Genomic DNA, 19873 nt, shown 5'->3' with positions numbered 1-19873 from the left:
TTGCTGTGTTTAAGCAAGCTGTGACATTTAATGCCATACGGCTGAGGAAGGTACCAAATTTGGGGAGACACTCTCAGAGGGACAATCAAACTAGCTACTTCTAATTAACACTAAAACATTCTGGAGTACTGTAACATAAGTATCAGGGCCAGTGCCCAGTTTTTGGGAGGCTTGGAAGGGATTCAGCCTGGCACACAGGCAGGAAGAGGCCGTAGTCTGACCCCAGACCTTGTCCCTACCTCTGGGGGATAGCCCAGGGTCTCCAGCTCCCTGCTCCAACCCAAAATAGCAACTTCTGTGTCCCTGTGCTCCATATCTCCAGCCAGATGCTTCCAGGGATGTGCTATTGCCACTGTTGGAAGAATAATAATCTTGCGGGGACAGCAGTGCCCTGAAAGTCCTTAAGTCTGACTTTTGGGTACAGAGATGTGTCAGGAGTACATACATGAATCCTCACACCTTTCCTTCATCCTTCTGCAAGAGTGGCAGGGAAGCAGGCTCTGTGCTCAGTTGTCTTTTCATCTCTTTAAGTGCATTGTTTCAAATGTAAGCAAAGGGAGATCAAAGAAAGCTTCCAGAATGGAAATTGTTTATGTTTCATGATTCTAAACCTTGCTGTTAGGGGGAAAGAAAAAAGGTTCTAATTACAATTGCTTTTTAATTAGGGATTCTGTCATTTCATCTCCATGAATTGGAAAAGTTATCACAAGTGAATCTAACTTATATCTCAAAAAAACCCCTTACCATGCTCACAACATTTGAACTCTGTCCTTATGGGCAGCCCAGGAGACCCAGGTACTCCTGTGGCTCACTTGCTTTTCACTGAGCAACTGGCCTGGAATGGGCAGACAGATTGGGTATATAAAGGAAGAGGAATAAAATACAAAATACACCAGGCGGTCACTTAATGTTCAGAATCTGGGCTGATGCTGATGCTGACTGAGAATTCACATGTTGGCTGTGAGCTGCTGGCAGAGTAGAGGCCATCTGGTGGGTTTATGGACCCCCCAGGACAGGACTGCTGGTCCATAGACCTTAGTCGCTCTTGTCACTATTTTTTTCCCTTAACTCTCATGAACCCTGTTAGTGCCTGCAGGCCAGTAAATAGGACTGCCTGTCTCTAGCTTCAGAGCTAAGTAAACAATATCAATTATGTTCTCATGAACTTGTTTAAGACCAGTCTAGAACTTAACAGGATTGTTTTATCTTGCTGAGTATGTACATCAGCATCATATAAACTTTGCTGTCACAAGTCAAATAAAACCATAGCCATAGGAACAATCAGTAGTTTCCAGAGGAGGTTGTTTGAGATCACTGTTCAGGAAGAACCTCTGTCTCCACATCTCTTGTTGCAGATTCAGGGGGTTCATGGGAGTCAATGAGGGTTTTCTGTAAGTACCAGGTAAACTGCCCATGGCATTGGAAGGGTATGACATTTTCCAGATTGGTGTTTCAATAACATTTAGAACAATTATGTTGAGATCCGAGCTATGTGTAAGGGTGTCCAGATGGTATTCTGTGATCACTACAGAGAAGTCTCTTCTTCCAACAGGGGACATACTCCATCTGCCCCAGTGAGAGCTGTGCATGCCAGGCAAGGACGAAAATGGATAGGCAGAGCTAGCTACTGTCAGGTTTGGCACGAAGATGGGCTTTTTTATGGGGTGTAAGTAAACCTTTCAGCAGGAAAATCCATTAATTTCAGGTTGGTGCAAGGACAGTCTAGACTCAGAAAATCAAAGCAAGTCAACATCATTTTGCCTCTGACCTGAAAAAGAAGAGAGGACTGCCTTTGAGCAGCACAGATGAGTATTCACAGCAGCAATCTAAGCTTTGAAGCTTATTTCTGTTTACAGGCAGACAAGCAAGGCTTGTATGAGGGAACTGAGAAGCGAGTGTGACTGACTAAGATGGGAAAGAAGAAAAGGTGTGATGTGGGGGTTGTAACAGGCTTTGCTAGTAATTTAGCAATGAGCTTACATTCAAGTTTTTCAGTCAAACAGTTATCAATTGATTTCATATACAAGAAGTGTATGTCACTGTCACTATGCCTATTTTTCACTTAGTGTCTTTTTGGTTAGGGTGTGGTATTAGCTGTGCCCTGGCTTCAAAACTTTTTGATACCTTCATGAAAATGACACTTTTCCTCTTTATGTGCCTCAGCACCCAGATCTGTAAAATCACAGCAGTCTGAAATGCAGTGTCAGTGTTTCAAACAACAGAAGAGGAGTGAATTCTTAACCTGGTTTCAGCCAAAAAATTAGAGAACAAAGTTCTCAAAGTAACTCACAGACAAACACAAGATCCTTTGGTTTTATTTCCTGAATTCTAAAATAAAGTAAAAAAATATTTTACTCTTGAGAATAGCACTTAAGCCACATAATCTCTTAATCAGATGACCTTATGCATAGAAACATCATATATCAATATGGCTTTTAGGCTGACCCTCTTTTTCCCTCAGCTCAGAGCATGGATAATGCAACAGTGCTGGGTGTTCACTTCCATCCATCCAGATGCTGACATCTTTTCAAATCACTTTCAGGCTGGGAAGGCAAACATCTCTTTGTCCATCTGCGCATGTTACATTAGTGACTGTAGGCAGGTAATAGTATATGGCTTTCCACAGTCCCACCACACTTCATACATGAGAAATTGTGCAGCTATAAGGAAAAATGGAATTGTTCTCTATAGACATCAAGAGGGCTGATGTCTATAGGCTGCAAGTGGTCAGAAATGTCCATCTTCATTACTTTGCCACTCCCTGAAGATCTACTCCTGTTTTCCCTATACTAAAACACAAACTACTTTAGAGACTCACAGACCTACTCTTCCCTTGGAGTCTGCTTCAGGTATTGCCTTTCTCTGAGTGGCAGAATACCTTCCACTTTTTTATTTGATCACTTTTGCTCTTTTGACATAAATCTTTCCCTGACATGCTTTACTGTGACAGTTCCTAATATAGCTGTGCCTAATTCCAATAGCAAAGTAATGAGACAAATTCCAATAGCAGAAGTACTGATTGCTGGATTAACAGTTTCATATCCATTTTTCTGGGGTAAGAAATAGAAAAATTCACCATCCATCATATGGTATTACAGTGGGAGATGCATGCCATACCTGGAAAGCATTTAGTTTCTCCTCTGCAATGAACTTAATGGCTGCAAGACCACACCTTGAGAAAGAGAAGAAAGACAAAGTAGTTATGGGCACTACATATCCTGTAAAATTTCTCAAAAAGAGGCCCCAAGGAAGAAAAGGGCTTCATGTACGAAACTGGATTAGAACTGAGATAATTTATTGCCCTAATAAGATCAGCATTTATATGTAAGGACAAGTAAATATTGACTAGGAAAACACAGCCTGTTAAGCAGATCAATCTGTTTCTCACTCAGGAATACATAGGAATTAACAAGCTTAATAATGCTCAGTATTTCAGGCTCAGAGACTTAAATGCTGTGGTGTATTCTGAATGAGGGAAAGGCCATTCTATATGGTCCGATCCCTACCCCCCAGTAAATAATTCAACAATAAACACACATACCCCCTGAAAAAAGAAGAAAAAAGAAAAAAAGAAAAAACCCCCAAAACTAAACAACACAACAACCAAAAAGAAAGAGTATCTCTTGTTCCTGGAGGTTCCCCATGGAACAAGAACTGTCGTGGTTGTTCATTTCATAGACTTACGAACATTTAACCATCCATCACTGCCATCCACAAAGCACTGTTCAGAAGATCAATTTATTTCCATCTTTTCTCTGCATTTAACTGGAAAATGCAATTGACAAGAGAAGCTTTAATTTTGTATGAATGCCTTTTACAATCCAAATGCGCCTTTTGAAGCATGTGTTTAAATCAGGTAGATATTAGAGGACATTTGAGAGCACATTTCCATGTGCACCTGGAAAGAGAAAGGGAAAATGATGGTGCAGTCCGTACTGCCTAATCTCATAGAAAAGTTCTTGTCATCTTAGACAAGATGACAAGTGATGACCTCTTAGGTTCTCCTTAATTCCTTGGGTGCAGGACTCCCCAGCGAGCAGAGCAAGGCAGGGTGGGGAAGAAAGATGGTGCATTTTTCTGAATTTTGTTTTCTAGTCTAAGTCCCTGCATTCCATGACCTCTGAAACTGCTTGAGGAATAGAACGGAGTAGCAGAGCTGCTATTCCTAAAGAAGCATTGTCCTAAAGAAGAATTGGAGTCACTTTAAAAAAAGAATCCAGCTGGCTGACCTGGCAGATACTCCATCCAAAGAACAGACAGTCATTTTTTTCAAAAGCATGGAAATGCTTGTGACTAAGAGAATTTTTTGTTTCCTCTCTCTCCCTTGCCAATGCAAACTGGCAGTCAGGTAATCTTGGTTATTTCAACTTTGGAGTGTAGGGTATTGCTACAGAGTGTTAAAAAACATTGAACAAAGGGTAGCAACCTATTAAAATTTTGCTTGTAGAGCCATAGATGGACAGCAGATGCACCAGCCTTTGACCTTTACCCCAAATAATATCCTACTAACCAACCTTTCATAGAACAGCTTGGACCTACCATGTCCATTGGCAAGCCCTTTTCATGGTGAGCAGTTCCCTGTCTCTCAACCAGTCTTTCAGGCACCCCTATCCTCTGTGGAGGTCTTTAAAAGGCATCTAAAACTTTCAGCACCTGTTTTAAACTTCCGTGGTCAGTGAAAGACAAGGGGGCTCTGAGAGGGCAAAACCATCTACAGATGGCAATGCAGCCTGGGACACATGAGGTGCCTCACGTCTGGCTACAGGTACCTACAGAGAGGGCACACGTGCAGAGGCGCTGCAGATTGCCAGTGTCGGCTGAGGTGCTGGGAAAGTGGTATCCTGGAAACACACCTCACAGCCTTCCTGTGCCTGCAGAGTGTGAGAAGATGGAGCGATTAGAGCCTGTCACCTTTGCGTGGGCAGCCGGGGAGGTCGGGGGATGCTGCCGTGTGACCGCTCCTCCGACACCCGACGAGTGATGGAGGCTGATGGGAAGCCTGTGTGCGAGGGGAGGGGGCAGAGAAGGAGGTGGCTTCCTCCTGACGCCATTTCCGAGGGCTGAGATATATAAATGAGGCGGTTGCTGCAGTGCCTCATCTGGGATCTTCAGCCAGAGCACTGGCGTAGATACACACGCTGCGTGCTGGTTTCCCCCCGGCACCTCGCCTGGAGCCCCCACGCCACGACACTCTCGCCCTCTGCCCCTTTCTCCCTGCCTCCATCCCGCCAGCACCATGAGCCGGCCAGAACTGCTCGCCGTCCTGCTCCTGGCCGTGCCGGGTAAGTGGGGCTGGGATGGGTCCGTGTGCGCCGAGCTCCTGGGAGCCCCGGCCCGCGGCAGCGCTGAGCCCGCCGGCCCCGCTCCCCCGCGCCTCCAGCACCGCGGACAGGGACGGCCCGGCGCCTCCAGCACCGCGGACAGCGGCCGCCGCAAGGTCACTGCCGAGCGCCGCACGGGCCCTGCCAGCCTAGGCACCTTCCCTTCCCTTCCCTTCCCTTCCCTTCCCTTCCCTTCCCTTCCCTTCCCTTCCCTTCCCTTCCCTTCCCTTCCCTTCCCTTCCCTTCCCAAGACGGGCATGGTGCACACGTCCAGCTGCTGCACACAGGGACCAGTTCCATCAGAGAGAGATGCCCCTCTTCTCCACTCCCATTCTAGAAGAATAGTGTTTCTCTGCTTGTCTTCCAGATGAGATGAGTAACATGTTCTCTTTTTTTCCCCCTCCCCTTACCTTACAGCCGTCTCCCTTCCCGTGACAAATGACATGAATAAAGGTGACACTAAGGTAAGGATGAGCCTGTAGTGGAATGGTCAAATGAAGAGAAAGGATGTGATATTTCACCTCCAACTAGGTGGTTGGTTTTGGGCCACTCCCACTGAACTACCGTGTAGAAAGTGCCAGGAATTTGCATGAGATCTCTAGAGTGGAATCCATCTCTGCTCCCTTCCTAACAGAATTTACCCTTTGTGCATCCACTTCTGGGCAGCCAAGGAAGTGTCTCAGGATGCAACACAGGGATCAGACAAGCTTGTTTAGAGAGGAGATGGAGGCTGGGTATAACTCTCCCTAGTCCTCCTACTTTCAGCTTTTCAAAGCTCCCAACAGGAGGTGACTCAAGGGAGAGTGGGGGGAGATGTGATTCAGGAACTGTGTGTGTTTGGGGGTGTATACATGTGACTTTGTACGTGTGTGGTGTGCTACTTAAACATGCATGCTCCAGAAAAATAGGCAACTGGTACTCTCAGCTTGCTAATCCATCCTCAGCTCCTGCTCAGCCTGTCTGGATGGCTACAAGCAGTGCAGGACTTGGCTGACCTCTCCAGCCCTCTTTTACAGGCTTCTGTGCACATATCTGTGTCACACCCTCCAACATTTATAGCTGCACTTCACAAACGTGCATTCCTATCGGCCTTTTGGCACCTAAATGCTTGGATAGGGGGGTTTGCCTGTGTTTATCTACATCAGACACGATTCCCTGCCCCCCTCCCCGCCCCCCCCCCCCCCCGCCCCACTGCCCCATCTTTCAGATGTGCTGATTGGCTGCCCAAATTAAAATTTCTTTAGAAATTCATGTCCATAAAGGAAACTTCAGCCTTTTTCCTTTTTACTTCTTGAACCATTTCATGTTATGAAATCTTCTAGCCACGTTTTTCTGCAGGCAGCAGCAGGGGAGGGGACACTGATGCCAGTCTCAGCTCCATTGCAGGTTACATCTAGGACGTGTGCCATGAGCAACGCCTCCCTACTTCCTGTGAGACATGCCTGGGCCTGGAGAGCAGTTGCTTTGTTAAGAGTTTTAGCCTGCTTAGCCCTTCCTGGGGCTGAGCCATGAGCTGTGAGACACTGGGTGTCTTCCTTGGGCTGTGTGCTGCTGAGGAAGAGGCACTTACCCTTTCAACTGTCCATGCCAAAGTGGGCATCTGGTGGGACAATCCATTAATCATACAATTTTCCTTGTGAGTTCTGTTCCCCAGTATATTCTATGTGTAAAGAATGTCACTTTTGTGGCGGTTGGTGCAACTCTATGGAAATGCTTCCACCAAGGAAGGACTTTCCCAAGACTTTCCCCCTTCCCCTGGGTATTATACTGACATGGGCTCTAGCTGAGAGCAAAATCAGCTTTCTTTTGAATTTGCTGCAATTGGAAGAAGCCATTAGGGCTTTCCTGCCTTCACCATCCTCTGAGAAACAACATTTCAGGGAAGGAAGTCCTGGTCTTATGGAACAGATCAGAGCAGGGATATCATCACATGAATGCAGCAGCAAGCACTGCAGCTCTTCCTACACACCCTGCTCTCTGCCACCAGCATTTGTGGGTGGCTCAGGGCTGTGTAATGGGTAGTCAGCACATGCAGGCCTTTCCTGGACAGCTCATCAGACTTTCCTTACACCAAGGGCTTTCTATAGGCAGCTGAACAAGACCAAAGCATTTACAATGTCTCTGGTGTTTGCCCACCCTTGTGCTTGAAGGACACTATTTCCCACTTACAACCATACATTTTAGGAGGGCCTGAGCATAGCCGAGCTCAAATATGGAGAAGTCTGTCCTTGTAAGGGCAGAATTCTTTGGAGATTTCTGTGTAGGGGCATTGTGAGCTGCTCTTAAGGATCTAGTTACATGCTCATGGTTAGATGATAGCTATGGCAAAATTCCAGTCTGAGTTTCTGCACTGGGTTAATTACATTCATTTGGAAAGGATCTCCTCCATTTCCTGATGCAGGCTGTTATTTCATGACCTTGTGAAGTCTCACTCTGCAAGACCTCCTCTAATAAAAAGACAAGGAAAGTGTTGTGGGATGACTGCACTCTTCATTTCATTACCTTACAGAGTTCCTCCACAGAGGTGAATGTATTTCTGTGGCAACTGATGTGTTTCCTTGTGCTCAGACAAAGACTTTAGTTCAGCTTAGAAGTCTTGAAAAAGCTTGAATAGAATATTTCATTGAATCAGATTCTTACATCTCATGCTGAGAAAGTCTTTACTTCTGAAGCTGCATCAAATACTGCTGCAATAAGTGGGTCCAGAAGTTGGGAAACACAAGAGGGCAACATCAGAATCTGGTTTTTACTCTATTTAAAGATAGAGTGATTCAAAGTAATCTAAAATCAGTATTAATCGATTGCTTGTGATATAGGAGAACAATACCAGGGAAATTCCCCTGCTTTCTTTTTTTTTAGATCTTTTCTGTAACATTTTTAATCCATCAGACAATTCCCTCAAACTGTGTAAGGAATAGAGCAGTTCAGCACTTTATGGCTGTGATCTGCAAAAGCAGAATTCTCTCCTTAGACAGGGTGAAAATTTGCCCATTCCAGCTGTCCAGTGAATATAGCCAACTGCTTGAATGAACAGCATTGTGGATGACTGGGAACTGCTGACTTGTGTTTAATTTCTACTGCAGCCACAGTGCTCCGCTCTCCTGAGAATGGTACATTGTGAGGGAGGTCAGGGCTCTCAGGGCTGCCTGCTGAAATCATCAGGAGAAAGAAGTTATTGAGTGAATTTTTTGCCTCCAAGGCTTACTTGTATTCTTTTTTCAATTTAGCCTCTTTTTTTCCACAGGCAATTGCAAGCCCTGCATTCTTCCTAAGATTGCTTTGTAAATAGTCATCCTTTTGAGCTAAGCAGCCTGATTTCTACACTACTAATCAGCACCAGACTGTAGTAAATGTTTCTGTCCTGTGTGACCATTGGGTTCTACCATGACCTCACACAAGGGCTCCCAGCAGTGTGTCTTGGCATTGCAAGGATGCCTGCAATCTCAGTACAGATGATAACTTAGATAAAAAACACTCCTGGTTTTACACCAAAGAAAAGGGCTGCTGGAAAGGATGGGCCCAAAGTTCACCCTGTCTGAGAAGTGTCAGAACTTCTTTGCTTTCAGATGACCCACTATCATGTAGAGCTCTTGCAGTCTATAACAGATGGCTTGAACACTCAAAGCACAAGGTCAAACACTTCTCCAGATTTTGTCCTTTTCTAGGGTTTGAGAGCAGTATTTCTCATCTGTGTTTGAAAATAGTTTGCCTCACCTCACCCTCCATGCCTGGCTTCAACCTAACTATGGTGTCTTTCCCAGGGTTTGAAGAGCTTTTAAGATTTCAAGGTCATCTATTGAACAGCTGTGACCATTTGTGCTCTCTACAACCTCCCACTGAGTCCTTTTATGAGATGCAGGTTGAGATATATTGACTTGAAAGAGGATGATTTTGGATTTTCTATGTATATATCCAGATACCCTTTACTCTCCAGATGTGCCCAGACTCTGGGATGGTCTGAAGCCATGCAATCCTCAGCTGAATTGTGTGTCATGTGGAAGAAGGTCTTTCCATTGTCACGTGTAATTTGCTCACTTCTCAGTTGCAGGAGGTACCTTCTGTTCCTGCATTAGGGAAAACAGGAACTGAACATTCAGTTCTGTCTTGACCAGAAAAGCAAGAAGATCTGTGCCATCATCTGCTGTATTTTAGCCTGGGTAACAAGGAGGAACAAAAGACAAAACCCCAGTTCTTTAATTTGTATTTTTTCTTTTTCTAGGTGATGAAGTGCATTGTAGAGGTCATCTCTGATACTTTATCTAAGCCAAACCCCCTGCCGATCAGTGAGGAATGCCTAGAAACTCTCCGAGGAGGTACTGCCTCAGACTTAATGCTGGGTATCAGCAAAAGCAAGTTTGGCAAGTGGGGGCTGGTCCTGCCCTGACCAGCGGAGCCCTGGCCCCAAGACCCCTATCAAGGGGTCCTTGACATGCTCACCTCCCTCTTCCACTGGGCTGCAGGGCCACAGGAGCAGGGATGGTGCCACTGCTTGTCCCAGGCCATGCCTTGTGCTGGCACTGTGGCCACAGGGGTGCTGGAAGACATCAAACTGCCTGGTTTTCATAGGACCTTCCTGTCATCTTAGTCATATGGTTAAAAGATGTGAGAGCAAATCAGACCAAGGGAAAGAAAAGAGCAAATGAAGAAGGAGTGGCATTTGGGGTTCTTTTTCATTTCCTGGGGTTGTGGGGAGGTTTTCTTTGACTACTTTCTGTACTAAGTCTCCCCTATTGCAGATGAACGAATTATTTCTATCCTTCGCCACCAAAACTTATTGAAGGAACTTCAGGAAATTGCTGCTCAAGGTACAGTGCCAGTGTATGTTTTTGGGAATGTAACTATAGGGAAGATTGTTTTCTTCTGTTGTAGTCCCTTACAGAGTTTTATTGCTTGTTTGGTTTTGGGTTTGTTTTTGTTATTTTATATTTATTTAAGATCATATAAATATGCCCTAGGAAATGTAGATCCAAGATTTTCAGCAGAGATTATGTGAGTGGGGACAGGAATTTTGTTTATAACAACTCCAATATGTTTCTGATGATTTCAATAGTTATCAATGTAACTTGGTGGTGATGTAGTCTGGACATTTTGAGGTGGGAGAACTCTAAAAGGAAGTACTGTAATTTAATTCAACAAATGATCACCAGCTCCCAAACTAGAATGAAAGGCAAGAAAACCTCCACTGTCTGTGCAGCTGGAGTCTAGCACTAAACCCAGGTGTGGCAGCAGGGAAGTCCCACTGAGCAGTGAGTAAGACTTGCACCTAAAAGACCCCAGTGAAAATGTTCTTGAGCTAATGAGTATTTTTTGATGGCTTCCTTAATTCGAATGCAAGTTTTTTTGGTTTGGAGAGATGTAGGCTGCTCACCACTGGTCAATGTGGGAACAGCAGCAGCACTGTGGAGCTGTGCCAAGGGATGTTGAGGGGAAAAAGGGTTATTCTCAGGTGCCCTGTTGCCCAGAACTAACATGCAGATCCCAGGCAAGGCTACTTCAGAGCTAGTCCAGATCCCTCTGTCCAGGTGAGGCTGCAACAGGGCTCTCCCCAGGCTGCAGGGGGAGCACCTCCTGGCCTTCTCGTCTCCTTCTCCCTGGGGTAACCAGGGCAGCTGGGCACCACCAGAGAGACAATGACTAGGGCATCCCTGTGCTCTGCTCTTGTGTGGCAAGTCTGCCAGAGATGGCTGGAAGGCAGTGCCACCAGAATGCTTTCAGAGCAAGGAAGCCACAGAGGCAACAGGGAGAAGGGAGAAGAAAAATTCAGGAAGTCAGAATTGTGGAAGAGTCTCATGCAGCTCCCAAAGCCATATTTTAGTCACTACCCATATGGTGGAGGGGCCAGCTCGTCAGTGACCTCAGATGGACTCCACGGATGCTCTGGTGATTCAGGAGAAAGAAGCCTTGGGCTCTTCAGTATGCTGGGATGTAGCTGCCCAGGAACACCAGGGATTTGAGGAGGAGCACTCAGGTATCAGACAGGCTGTGGCACTCAGCATGGAGTCCATGAGAAGGGGCTTGTTTCATGGACATGCACCTTGCTCCACTCTTTCCTTGGCCTGAGCCCATCACACCACTTAGTCTCAGGGTAAATGATATCTAATCTACAAATCACAGAGATTGGGGGTGGAACAGTCTTGTAGACCAAGGGAAAAGCAAAGGTGTTTATCCTGGTGTCCTCTGTGCTGGCTGCAGCTGGTTCTGCTCAGGCTGCAGAGCCCACACCATTTAGTTCTGGGCTAGAGAGGACTGCTCTGGCAGCACTGGCTCTTGCCCTTGCATTAAGGCATAGAAGCAGGGCATGAGCTGGGTTAGACAGGGCTTTTTTGGCTTGCAGATTCCATTAGAATGGGGCTGCCTGGCAAGTGCGGGTTGCCAGGACAGCTGCAGTCTGACCTCCAGCATGTGCTGCCTTCAGACACCTCTCTCCAGGTGTCTGTAACACCAGGGTGTTACATTTTTCAAGCAGGCTCCATAATCCCAGAGCTAAGGTGTGGGCCCTTGGAGCCCCAGACTACCCCTGCAGTGGGAATGAATGCTGCTTCTTCCTGCCAGCACTCAGGGGAGAGGGGCCCCCACAACCAGGCTGGAGGACACAAGAGCTCTCTGAGCTCCCCTCAACAGAGGTGCGTAGGCAGAATCTGGCAGGATGCAATTTCCATCCTTCAGTACTCTGGTGATGAAGTCTTTTGTTGGCCTCAGTGTGCTGCAGTTCAGCACCTCTTATTCTCTAGATCTCCATCAGTATTAGTTTTCCTGGTAACCCTGCTTCTCTATTTAGAAACCATTTTCTTTCCTGCAGATGATGTTTTTGATTGTGGTTTTGTTACTGCAGTTGATTCACATATCCTCCAGTCTCACTCCTCTCAGCTCCCAGGTAGATTTTTCCACTGTAGGAAATATAAAGGGCACAGAACAAATTTCCTACCTCTACTTTCTGAAACACAGGAGGGACTGTTGCCTTTCCCTACTTTTTGTTACTTGACACAGGTGCCAGTGAGAGAACTCAGCAGCAGAAGAAAAACAGTGGCTTTGAAGATGAACTTTCCGAAGTCCTTGAAAGTCAGAACGACAAGAACAAGCAGAGAGGTCAGTGTCAGCCTCCACCCCCGGGAAATCCAGGTCAGGCTGTAAACAAGGATCTTCTTTCTAACAGCCTTGATATGTCCATCTGCTTCTCTTTTAGGCATCTTCTTTGATGCTGCTGCTGACACACAAGCAACCTGGTGTTTGCTTTGTTCTTATTTACCAGCTCAAACAACATGTAGTTTCTGAGCTATAGTAACGGGTGATGGTCAAGTTACCAAACTGATACTGACTTTTCAACCCTGCTGCTGGCACTTGCACTCACTTACAACACTTAAAATGAGTCACAGCCAGGGAAATTCCACACTGAAAGACTCAGTGATACAGGCAAGGGTGATCTGGGTTTGTGCCTGCCACCCTTGTTTCCAGACATCTAAGATATTAAGTAATGAGTCTCTGAAGGAAAAATCGAACTTGATACACACACAGTGCACACACCCACACAAAACACCTGCTTCTTGGAAAGATCACCTTCAGCTGGGATTTACCTTGTCACGGTTTCTCTGGCCTTACTGCAGACAGGCAGTTTAGCAGAAAGGAGGAATTGGCCCCTTCCCTTTTCCTTGTCAGGAAGACACAATGCCAATGTGGGGTGTGATGTGACTTCTCGTCCAGCAGCAGCTGAATCCCTATAGAGGGTCTCAAGCAGGTCTGGGGCACGTGGTTGGACCACAGCAGCACAGCACTGCTGTGACACCAGTCCAAAGCTGCTTAGAGCAATGAGGAGTGATACCCCAGGGACAGCTGCTGCAGCCAGCATGGCCAAAATCCAACGGGTAGGATGGTGGCACTGCATCTCCCTCCTGCCAAGACAGACCTGAAACTCTTGCTCTGGCAGTGTGGAGATGGAGGAAGTTGAAGTGAAGATGAAATGTGGCACATGGGCCATTCAGGCCCACTGACAATCTGGTGACACCAGCACGGTGTCACTGGTGGCCACCAGCCCTGTGTGACCAGCTCTCTGCATCCTCTCATCCCAGCATACTCCTCAGCCCTCCTTGGGGTTGCATTTGCCTTTCTGTAATTCTGACTTTTAAACCCCCGTCTTTTCTTTTGCTAAGTGTTTTCTCTGGCTAATTATGTTAAAAGAGGCCAGTCTCCCTTGATCAGGAGCAAATACTCAACCCATATTAAGCTCCTGCTGAGTAGCTCCTTTGCAGAAGCAGAGACACCCCTCCTCCCTCCAGCACCCTGTGAACAGGGCTGTCTGCCTCTTCAGCCTGCTGGGAGAAATAAGGATGTGATGTGAGTGCAGCACTCAGAGCAGGGAGAGCTGTGTGAGTGCCGTATTACACTCCTCAATAATTTCATTTTACATGCAGTCTGGTTTCATGCAGGGTGAGTTCGTGGCTGGCATCTCAAGAGATGGCAATGAGGACTGTGCTGCAGCAAAACACTTCAGCATATGTTTAACTTCAGCCTTGCAAGTCTCTCCAGGAGCACAGGCACCAGAGAGAGCACTGCCTTGCTTGAATGCAAACATATGCTGAGATGACTTGCAAGAGGATCCACGGGCTGGTTAAGCAGATTGCTGAGCAGGGCTGAAGCTCCTTAAGAAATGCTTGGGCTTTGCTGGTTGTGAAATGAGCTCTCAGCAGAGGTGTTTCTTCTTGTTTCTCCCTCTAGATGAAGGAGGGGAACACCCTGAAGAGGAGCAGCCCACAGGGTCCCTGGCTGAGCTGGCAGCACAGAAGCCCCAGCAAAATGAAGACTCAAGAGAGGAGGGAAAAAACAGCCTGGAGGAGAGGGAGCCCAGGCCACGGGATACCAACCCTGTTGAGAAAGAGGATCAGGAGGAAGCTGAGGGCAATGACATCAGGGATACAGACGATACCCATCGAAACAAAGTTTTGGACAACCACATTGGCAAAAATTTCAGTGAGGATGAGCAGCAGCAGCAAGGGGATGAAGAGGAGGAGCCCAGAGGCTCCAGGGACAGCCTGGAGCTTGAGGATGAGGGAGAAGAGCCATCCAGGCAGGGCCAGGAACACAGCAAGGAGGTAGTAGGGGAGCGTGTGGAGCGGGAGGATGACAGAGATGAAGCTGCAGAGGAGGACCCTACTGAAGCAGAGAGGTCACTTGATTTGGCTGAGGAGGACGAGGAGGCTGAGGAGATGCAGGGAGATGACAGTATGTATCCCAGACTGCACTGATACCTTCCTGGGGTGAGCTGAGAGCACTGAGACAGATGGGTTAGAGGCATCAAAGCTAAAAAGTTGCAGCAGGTGCTTAGTGGGTTTACAGAAACACCTCTGCCAGCAGCCACCTATTACTGTATCCTGCAGCCGTAGAGAAGAGAGAAGATCCAGCAGGCAGGAATTGTGCAGCAAGATTGATTTATTTAATTATTTTACAAACTCTTTTATAGACTTTTTTCTTCACAGTCTAATTGGACAAAGGATCGGCCACCCCCTGGGTGGATTGGCTAGAAATCCTAAACATCCATTGTCAAAATATTTTTCTACTGTACCATAAACAAAGCTCTGCAAGGTCGCAGGTGTTCATAGTTTATAGAACTTCTGCTAATCTCTTCGTGAGAGAAAAAAGTATCCCACGGGTTTAGAAAGAAGCAAGGAAATTCTTGCTAGCAGCAATATTGTATCCACAGCCACCCAGACCCCACCACAAACACCTGACGCACAGTCCCATGTACAGCAGGTAACACAGGCCTTGCAGCTGCCTCACTGCTCAGCTCTCATAGCTCCTGGGGACAACTAATTCATTTTCCCTGAACTTCCTACAGGGTTTTTGACTGCTGCCTTCAAGCCCCATTACTGACATGGCAACATTAGAGTGGGTATTTCCAGAATATTGGGAAAGTGGGCCTAAGTCAGGAAATACATCTGGCATCGCCACTGAAGGCTCAGGTTAACAGTTGTGTTCACTGCTTTGTTTAATGCTCTTTCAGATAACGATGATGAGCTGGGATTTGGAAAAGATGTGCGGAGCTCTGAAGAGGAGGAAGAGGAGGAGGAAGAGCAACCCCGGGCACTGAGAGGAGGAAGGCATCGCCTGGAGGATGAGGAGACGCAGGGAGAAGAGGACACCTTTCAGTCCAGGGATGCCAAAAGTGATGAGATAGAGGAGGAGTTCTCCAGGGAGTGGGAAGACACCAAGAGGTGGAATAAAATGGATGAGCTGGCCAAGCAGCTGACATCAAAGAAGCGCATGGAGGAAAATGATAGTGAGGAAGACCCAGACAGGTCCATGAAAAAGACATTTAGATCCCGCAAGTATGCCTTCAGTAGTCCAGAGGAGGATGTGAGAAGGTCATGGAAGCGTCACTCAAAGGAGGACAGCAGTGAAGGAGGCTTTCCACTTGCTCCCATGCCTGAAGAAAAGAAGGATGAGGAAGGCAGCGCTAACAGGAGAACGGAGGTTGGTGTATGTAGGCTTAAAAATCAATCCCACCCAGTTATCCAAACTGTGCTTGGAGATGTGGATGGTTTATTGGCATTAACGTTACCAGCAGTGGTTCTCTGTGACATTAAGTTGATGCTTAATGAACTTCTAGTCATTCAGCCTCAGGTATTACTGAAATTTGCACCTGGCTGTGCCTTGGTTTTTATCCTTGTTTTAGTGACTAGTGCAAAAGCATTCCCTGCCCCCCAGAGTCATGTCTCCAGTGACAGGACTTCTGCACTGGCCTCTGCTGGACATAGTGACCAGAGCTATAACTGAACCTAGGGGTAGTCCTTGTCTCCTTGTCTCCTAAAGCCCTTCCAAGTCAAAAGGAATGCTTTCCCTGTCTCAGAGATGGAGTAATGCCAGACCTCCTACAGAGGTGGTGAGAGACCAGGGGCACTGGAGTGGAAATGGTTGATGGATACAGGAATACAGCTGAGCCAGGCTTCCAAAGTCAGAGATCTCCTTCCCTGCTACCTTGTGTGATGCTAGGTAGTAGCTCAGCACATCCCCAGCAGCCAGGAACTGCTCGTGGGTTCACCTTTGTGCTGAGGCCCAGCTCCAGCACAGGAATTGATTTCGGATAGTGCAGGGGGCTGGGCAGTGGGGCTGAGCTTGAGCTTTGTGGACCTGGGACAGGCCATGATCAGGTGCCTGGAAATAGGCTGAGGCAGCGAGTGAAGCCAGTTGGCTCTCTTGCCTCCAAAACACCCCTCTTGCCTCAGTTACGCACCAAACCATTGGCCAAAGATTGCCCATCAGCAACCCTCCCATGAGAGCATCTCCAGTTGTGTTGGTTCAAAGCAAAGCCAAACATCTCTGCTCAGAGCAGGGATGCAGTGGGGTGGGCTGCCCCATCTGCCTCCTCACTCCTGTCTGCTCACATCCCACATCTCTGCCCCAGGGAGGTTGCTGCCCACCTGCCCCTGCCAGTGGCTCTGGGGTGCACCTTGTCTGCAAGGTGTCAGACTCAATCTCTAAAGGGGGATTGGAAAAGAGGTTGCTGAGGCTGCAAAACTGCTGTGTTTACAGCTGCAACAAGACTTTTCTGTTTGTTTGGTTGTTTTTTTAAACTAGATCAGGGCCTCTGGGAGTCAGTGAGAAAGTATCAAGACCAGTCACGCAGCAGTGAGGGAAGGCACAGACTCTGGCTGCTGTCCTGTCCCCTCTCTTAATTTTTGGGCCATGGGGCTGTGTGGCTTGGCCAGTGATGAGCGTGGGCTCAGATATGGGCTGAATGTGCTGCCCCCTGCACTTTCCAGGGCTCAGCATGTGGGGCCAGGCAGAAGCAAACCAGAGTACACAGGCAGTGGTTTGGGTCTGACCAAGCTCTCTTTGGGTGCTATAGAGGATTTCAGAACCGATTTTTCTCCCTTTCTGGGGGCTCCAGTAGCAGCCCAAGTTCTCCTCCAGTAAGGTGAGCCTCAGCGAGCTGCTCCCTGACCCACTTCAAACAGAATGTAACAGCTGCTTGGGCACCCTGGGTGCTTGCAGGCACCCTGAGCTGTTGGCACCCTACTGTAGCCAGAGCTTTCCCAGGGGTTGGGCCAAGGGCCCAGTGGAAGGGCAGGGTGACTTGTTCCCCTGTTCAGGAAAATAGCTCAGGAAGAGAAAAAAATTACTTATTTTTACATACTTCCTTTACTCCTCTCACACCAGCCACATGCAGTGCAGCAACTTAGTGTCAACTTGTGGTTGGCAGCTGCTGAAGGCAGCAGCAAGGCTTTGCTCCCTCCACACAGGCGGGGACTGTCACCTCGGCTCTGCCGATGCGAAATGGTACAGCACTAAGTTTGCTCACACAGAGCCTGCTGCTGCTGTGCCGAGTGCATGGTCTGCAGAGAGCTCAGGTGACCACAGCTGTGAGGGACAGGCAGAGCTGGGGCTGGCAGCGAGGCAGGGCCAGCTGGATATGACCCGAGTTCAGGCAAAGCCATGCAGTCAGGTGTCTGAGTACCTGCACTAAATAAAGCAGCACAGATACACAAGATCCAGTATAGAAAGACCACCAATGGATGGGCAGCTTGAGCCTTTGAACTGATGGCTTCCTCAGTCACTATTTTCCCAGGAAAAGTATCTTCTGCTAGTGAAAGTGCAAGCAAAGACCCAGAGGCAGGGTGGAGAGAGGGGACACCGCTGTCCCCTGCATGAGCAGGGCACACGCTGCACTTCCCCCGCAGGAGGCAGGCACCTGTGCCCATCCTGGTTTGAGGCCACTGACTCAGCGCCAGCACCCAGCGCTGTTCGGCAGAGCCTGCTCCAGCTCCGCAGCAGCCTTCTCCCTCCAACCCCATGTTCTGGAGGCACAGACCCATTGGGGGCTGCCCTCCCCGGCAGGGGACTGGGGAAGGATGGCAGCTGCACGTCTTGTCCCCATCACTAGTTGCAGTAATTAAACATTAGGGCAGGAGTAATCAGTGTTGTGCACCGTCGTCTGTCCGGAGGGGCAAATGCCGGCTGCAGGGATGGGGCAGGACAAGGCTGTACTCGTGCCCCAGGCAAGGCTCTCTGTAGCTCTGGGGGGCGAGGGCTGCTCACCTGTGGCCACTGACACATTTCCTGGGCTTTTGTTGCAGGACCAGGAGCTGGAGAGCCTGGCTGCCATCGAGGCCGAGCTGGAGCGTGTCGCCCACAAGCTGCACGAGCTGAGGAGAGGCTGAGGGCCCCAGCCCTCCCTGTGCCGGCGAAAGCAGCGCCGCCGCCCTCCTCCCTCCCACCGCGTGTTCATTTCCTGATCTAAGAGCAATTAAGCCGAGCAGAAGCGCCGTGCCTAGGAACCGACCTCGCTAGCACCCAGGCCTGCCTCCCTCGCCATAGTGTTGTGCCCATCGCCGCTGCCTCACCTCATGCTCCCCTCTCCACACGGATGCCCACACGCCTGGCAGGGCGCCCGTGGGTGTGAAGTGCAACCTACATCTGTATTTTCTGTCTGGGTGGGGTTTTTTTCCCTCTTTTTTTTAAAAGACAGGACAGCTTTCTAGAAAGTTCTTTCACCGGTAGTTTCACTGGGTAAAAAACTGCAATAACTTGTTATCTTTTGATTAAAAGCTGAGAACTCTGACTGTAATATATTCTATATAAAAAATTTATCTAAGGAAAAATAAAACTGCAGCGAGTTCCTTCCTTTGTTTTGGCAGTGTCGCTTGTCAGCATGCTGCAGGGCCTGTATGGTCCTGCAAAGAGGAGGGGAATGGAGGACTCTCCTCACCACAAGCACACCATGATGGTGCTCCCCTCCTTACCCAGGCTCCAGCGCTGCTGCCCTCTGGGGCCTGGCATCGAGGACACTTCCCTGTGGTCCCAAGCACTGCAGGGCTCTCCCTGCCCAGCCGGGGGCCGCTGGTGCTGTACAGCTCGGCCCCGGCACTGGGTGTCCTGGGTGCTTCAGTGAGACCTGGGTCACATCTGAGGCTCATCAATGAACACAGAGAGAAAACAGTTAAAAGTTTAAACACTGGGGCAATACTTGACCAAGTCAAGCCATGTGGACAACACAGGAGTAGATTAGAAAAAAGACAAGCAACAAATAGGCCAGGCAGGAGGAGAACTACCGATCTGTGTTCCCCCCAGAGGTGAAGGCCCATCCCGAGGAGATGCTCCTCCTGTGCACTGGCTCACAGGAGCCATGGTGGCCAGCTGGCACTGCGCTTACAGGCAGAACCTTTCCATCCCTTGGGCTTCAGACCACAGGGCAGCTGGAGGACCGGGTGGTGCCTGGGCTGGGGAAGGCAGCTCCAAAATCTCTGAGTACTGATCACATTTTAGATGTTCTATGTGCATTGGCAGGAGAGGGAAAAATCCACCCACTGCCAGGGCTGTATTCCAGACCCCCCAGTCTGAAGCTCAGTTCTCTCCCATCACCTGGAGCCCACAGAACAGCTGAGATGCTCGGGGAACAGCTGCCAGGCTTTGAACTTGACTCACTCCTTTATTCTGCAAAAAACCTCATTGCTGTTGGCCTGTGGAGTGCATTGCATGGGGGGTGGGTGTGGGGGGTCCCCTGGTGCAGGAGGCATGTGGTGCCTGTACCCCACCCACAGGATGAGCTTCCCCAGGGAGGGCCA

General features: G+C 48.4%; 1 protein-coding gene and 1 long non-coding RNA gene across 2 annotated transcripts; one reads left to right on the top strand and one right to left on the bottom strand.

Annotated features, from left to right (window-relative positions):
* Positions 1–2364: 2364 nt before the first annotated feature.
* On the bottom strand, positions 2365–5039 carry LOC116446065. The gene is made up of 2 exons (XR_004241022.1): positions 3118–5039; positions 2365–2660 (listed from the first exon to the last, which is right to left on the bottom strand). It is a non-coding gene; the product is annotated as an uncharacterized LOC116446065 (long non-coding RNA).
* Positions 5040–5102: 63 nt separating this feature from the next.
* Positions 5103–18932, top strand: CHGA (chromogranin A). Its single transcript, XM_032113281.1, has 8 exons — positions 5103–5282; positions 5739–5785; positions 9541–9634; positions 10058–10126; positions 12309–12407; positions 14031–14534; positions 15313–15782; positions 18386–18932. The coding sequence occupies exons 1-8, from the start codon at positions 5237–5239 to the stop codon at positions 18467–18469; spliced, it is 1413 nt and encodes a 470-aa protein (XP_031969172.1). The 5' UTR covers positions 5103–5236; the 3' UTR covers positions 18470–18932.
* The last annotated feature ends 941 nt before the right edge of the window (positions 18933–19873 follow it).

This window comes from Corvus moneduloides, chromosome 6 (genome assembly GCF_009650955.1).
Source record: "Corvus moneduloides isolate bCorMon1 chromosome 6, bCorMon1.pri, whole genome shotgun sequence".
Taxonomy (NCBI): Eukaryota; Metazoa; Chordata; class Aves; order Passeriformes; family Corvidae; genus Corvus; species Corvus moneduloides.
Note: the sequence above shows the minus strand (reverse complement) of the source record. Positions and strands in the feature narration are given on the sequence as shown.

What these genes read in the sequence shown, in the direction of transcription:
- CHGA (XM_032113281.1), top strand. Translation starts at nt 5,237, where the DNA reads ATGAGCCGGCCAGAACTGCTCGCCGTCCTGCTCCTGGCCGTGCCGG. An exon ending in CGACAAGAACAAGCAGAGAG is followed by an intron (nt 12,408 to 14,030) that starts GTCAGTGTCAGC and finishes TTCTCCCTCTAG; the next exon opens with ATGAAGGAGGGGAACACCCT. An exon ending in GCGCTAACAGGAGAACGGAG is followed by an intron (nt 15,783 to 18,385) that starts GTTGGTGTATGT and finishes CTTTTGTTGCAG; the next exon opens with GACCAGGAGCTGGAGAGCCT.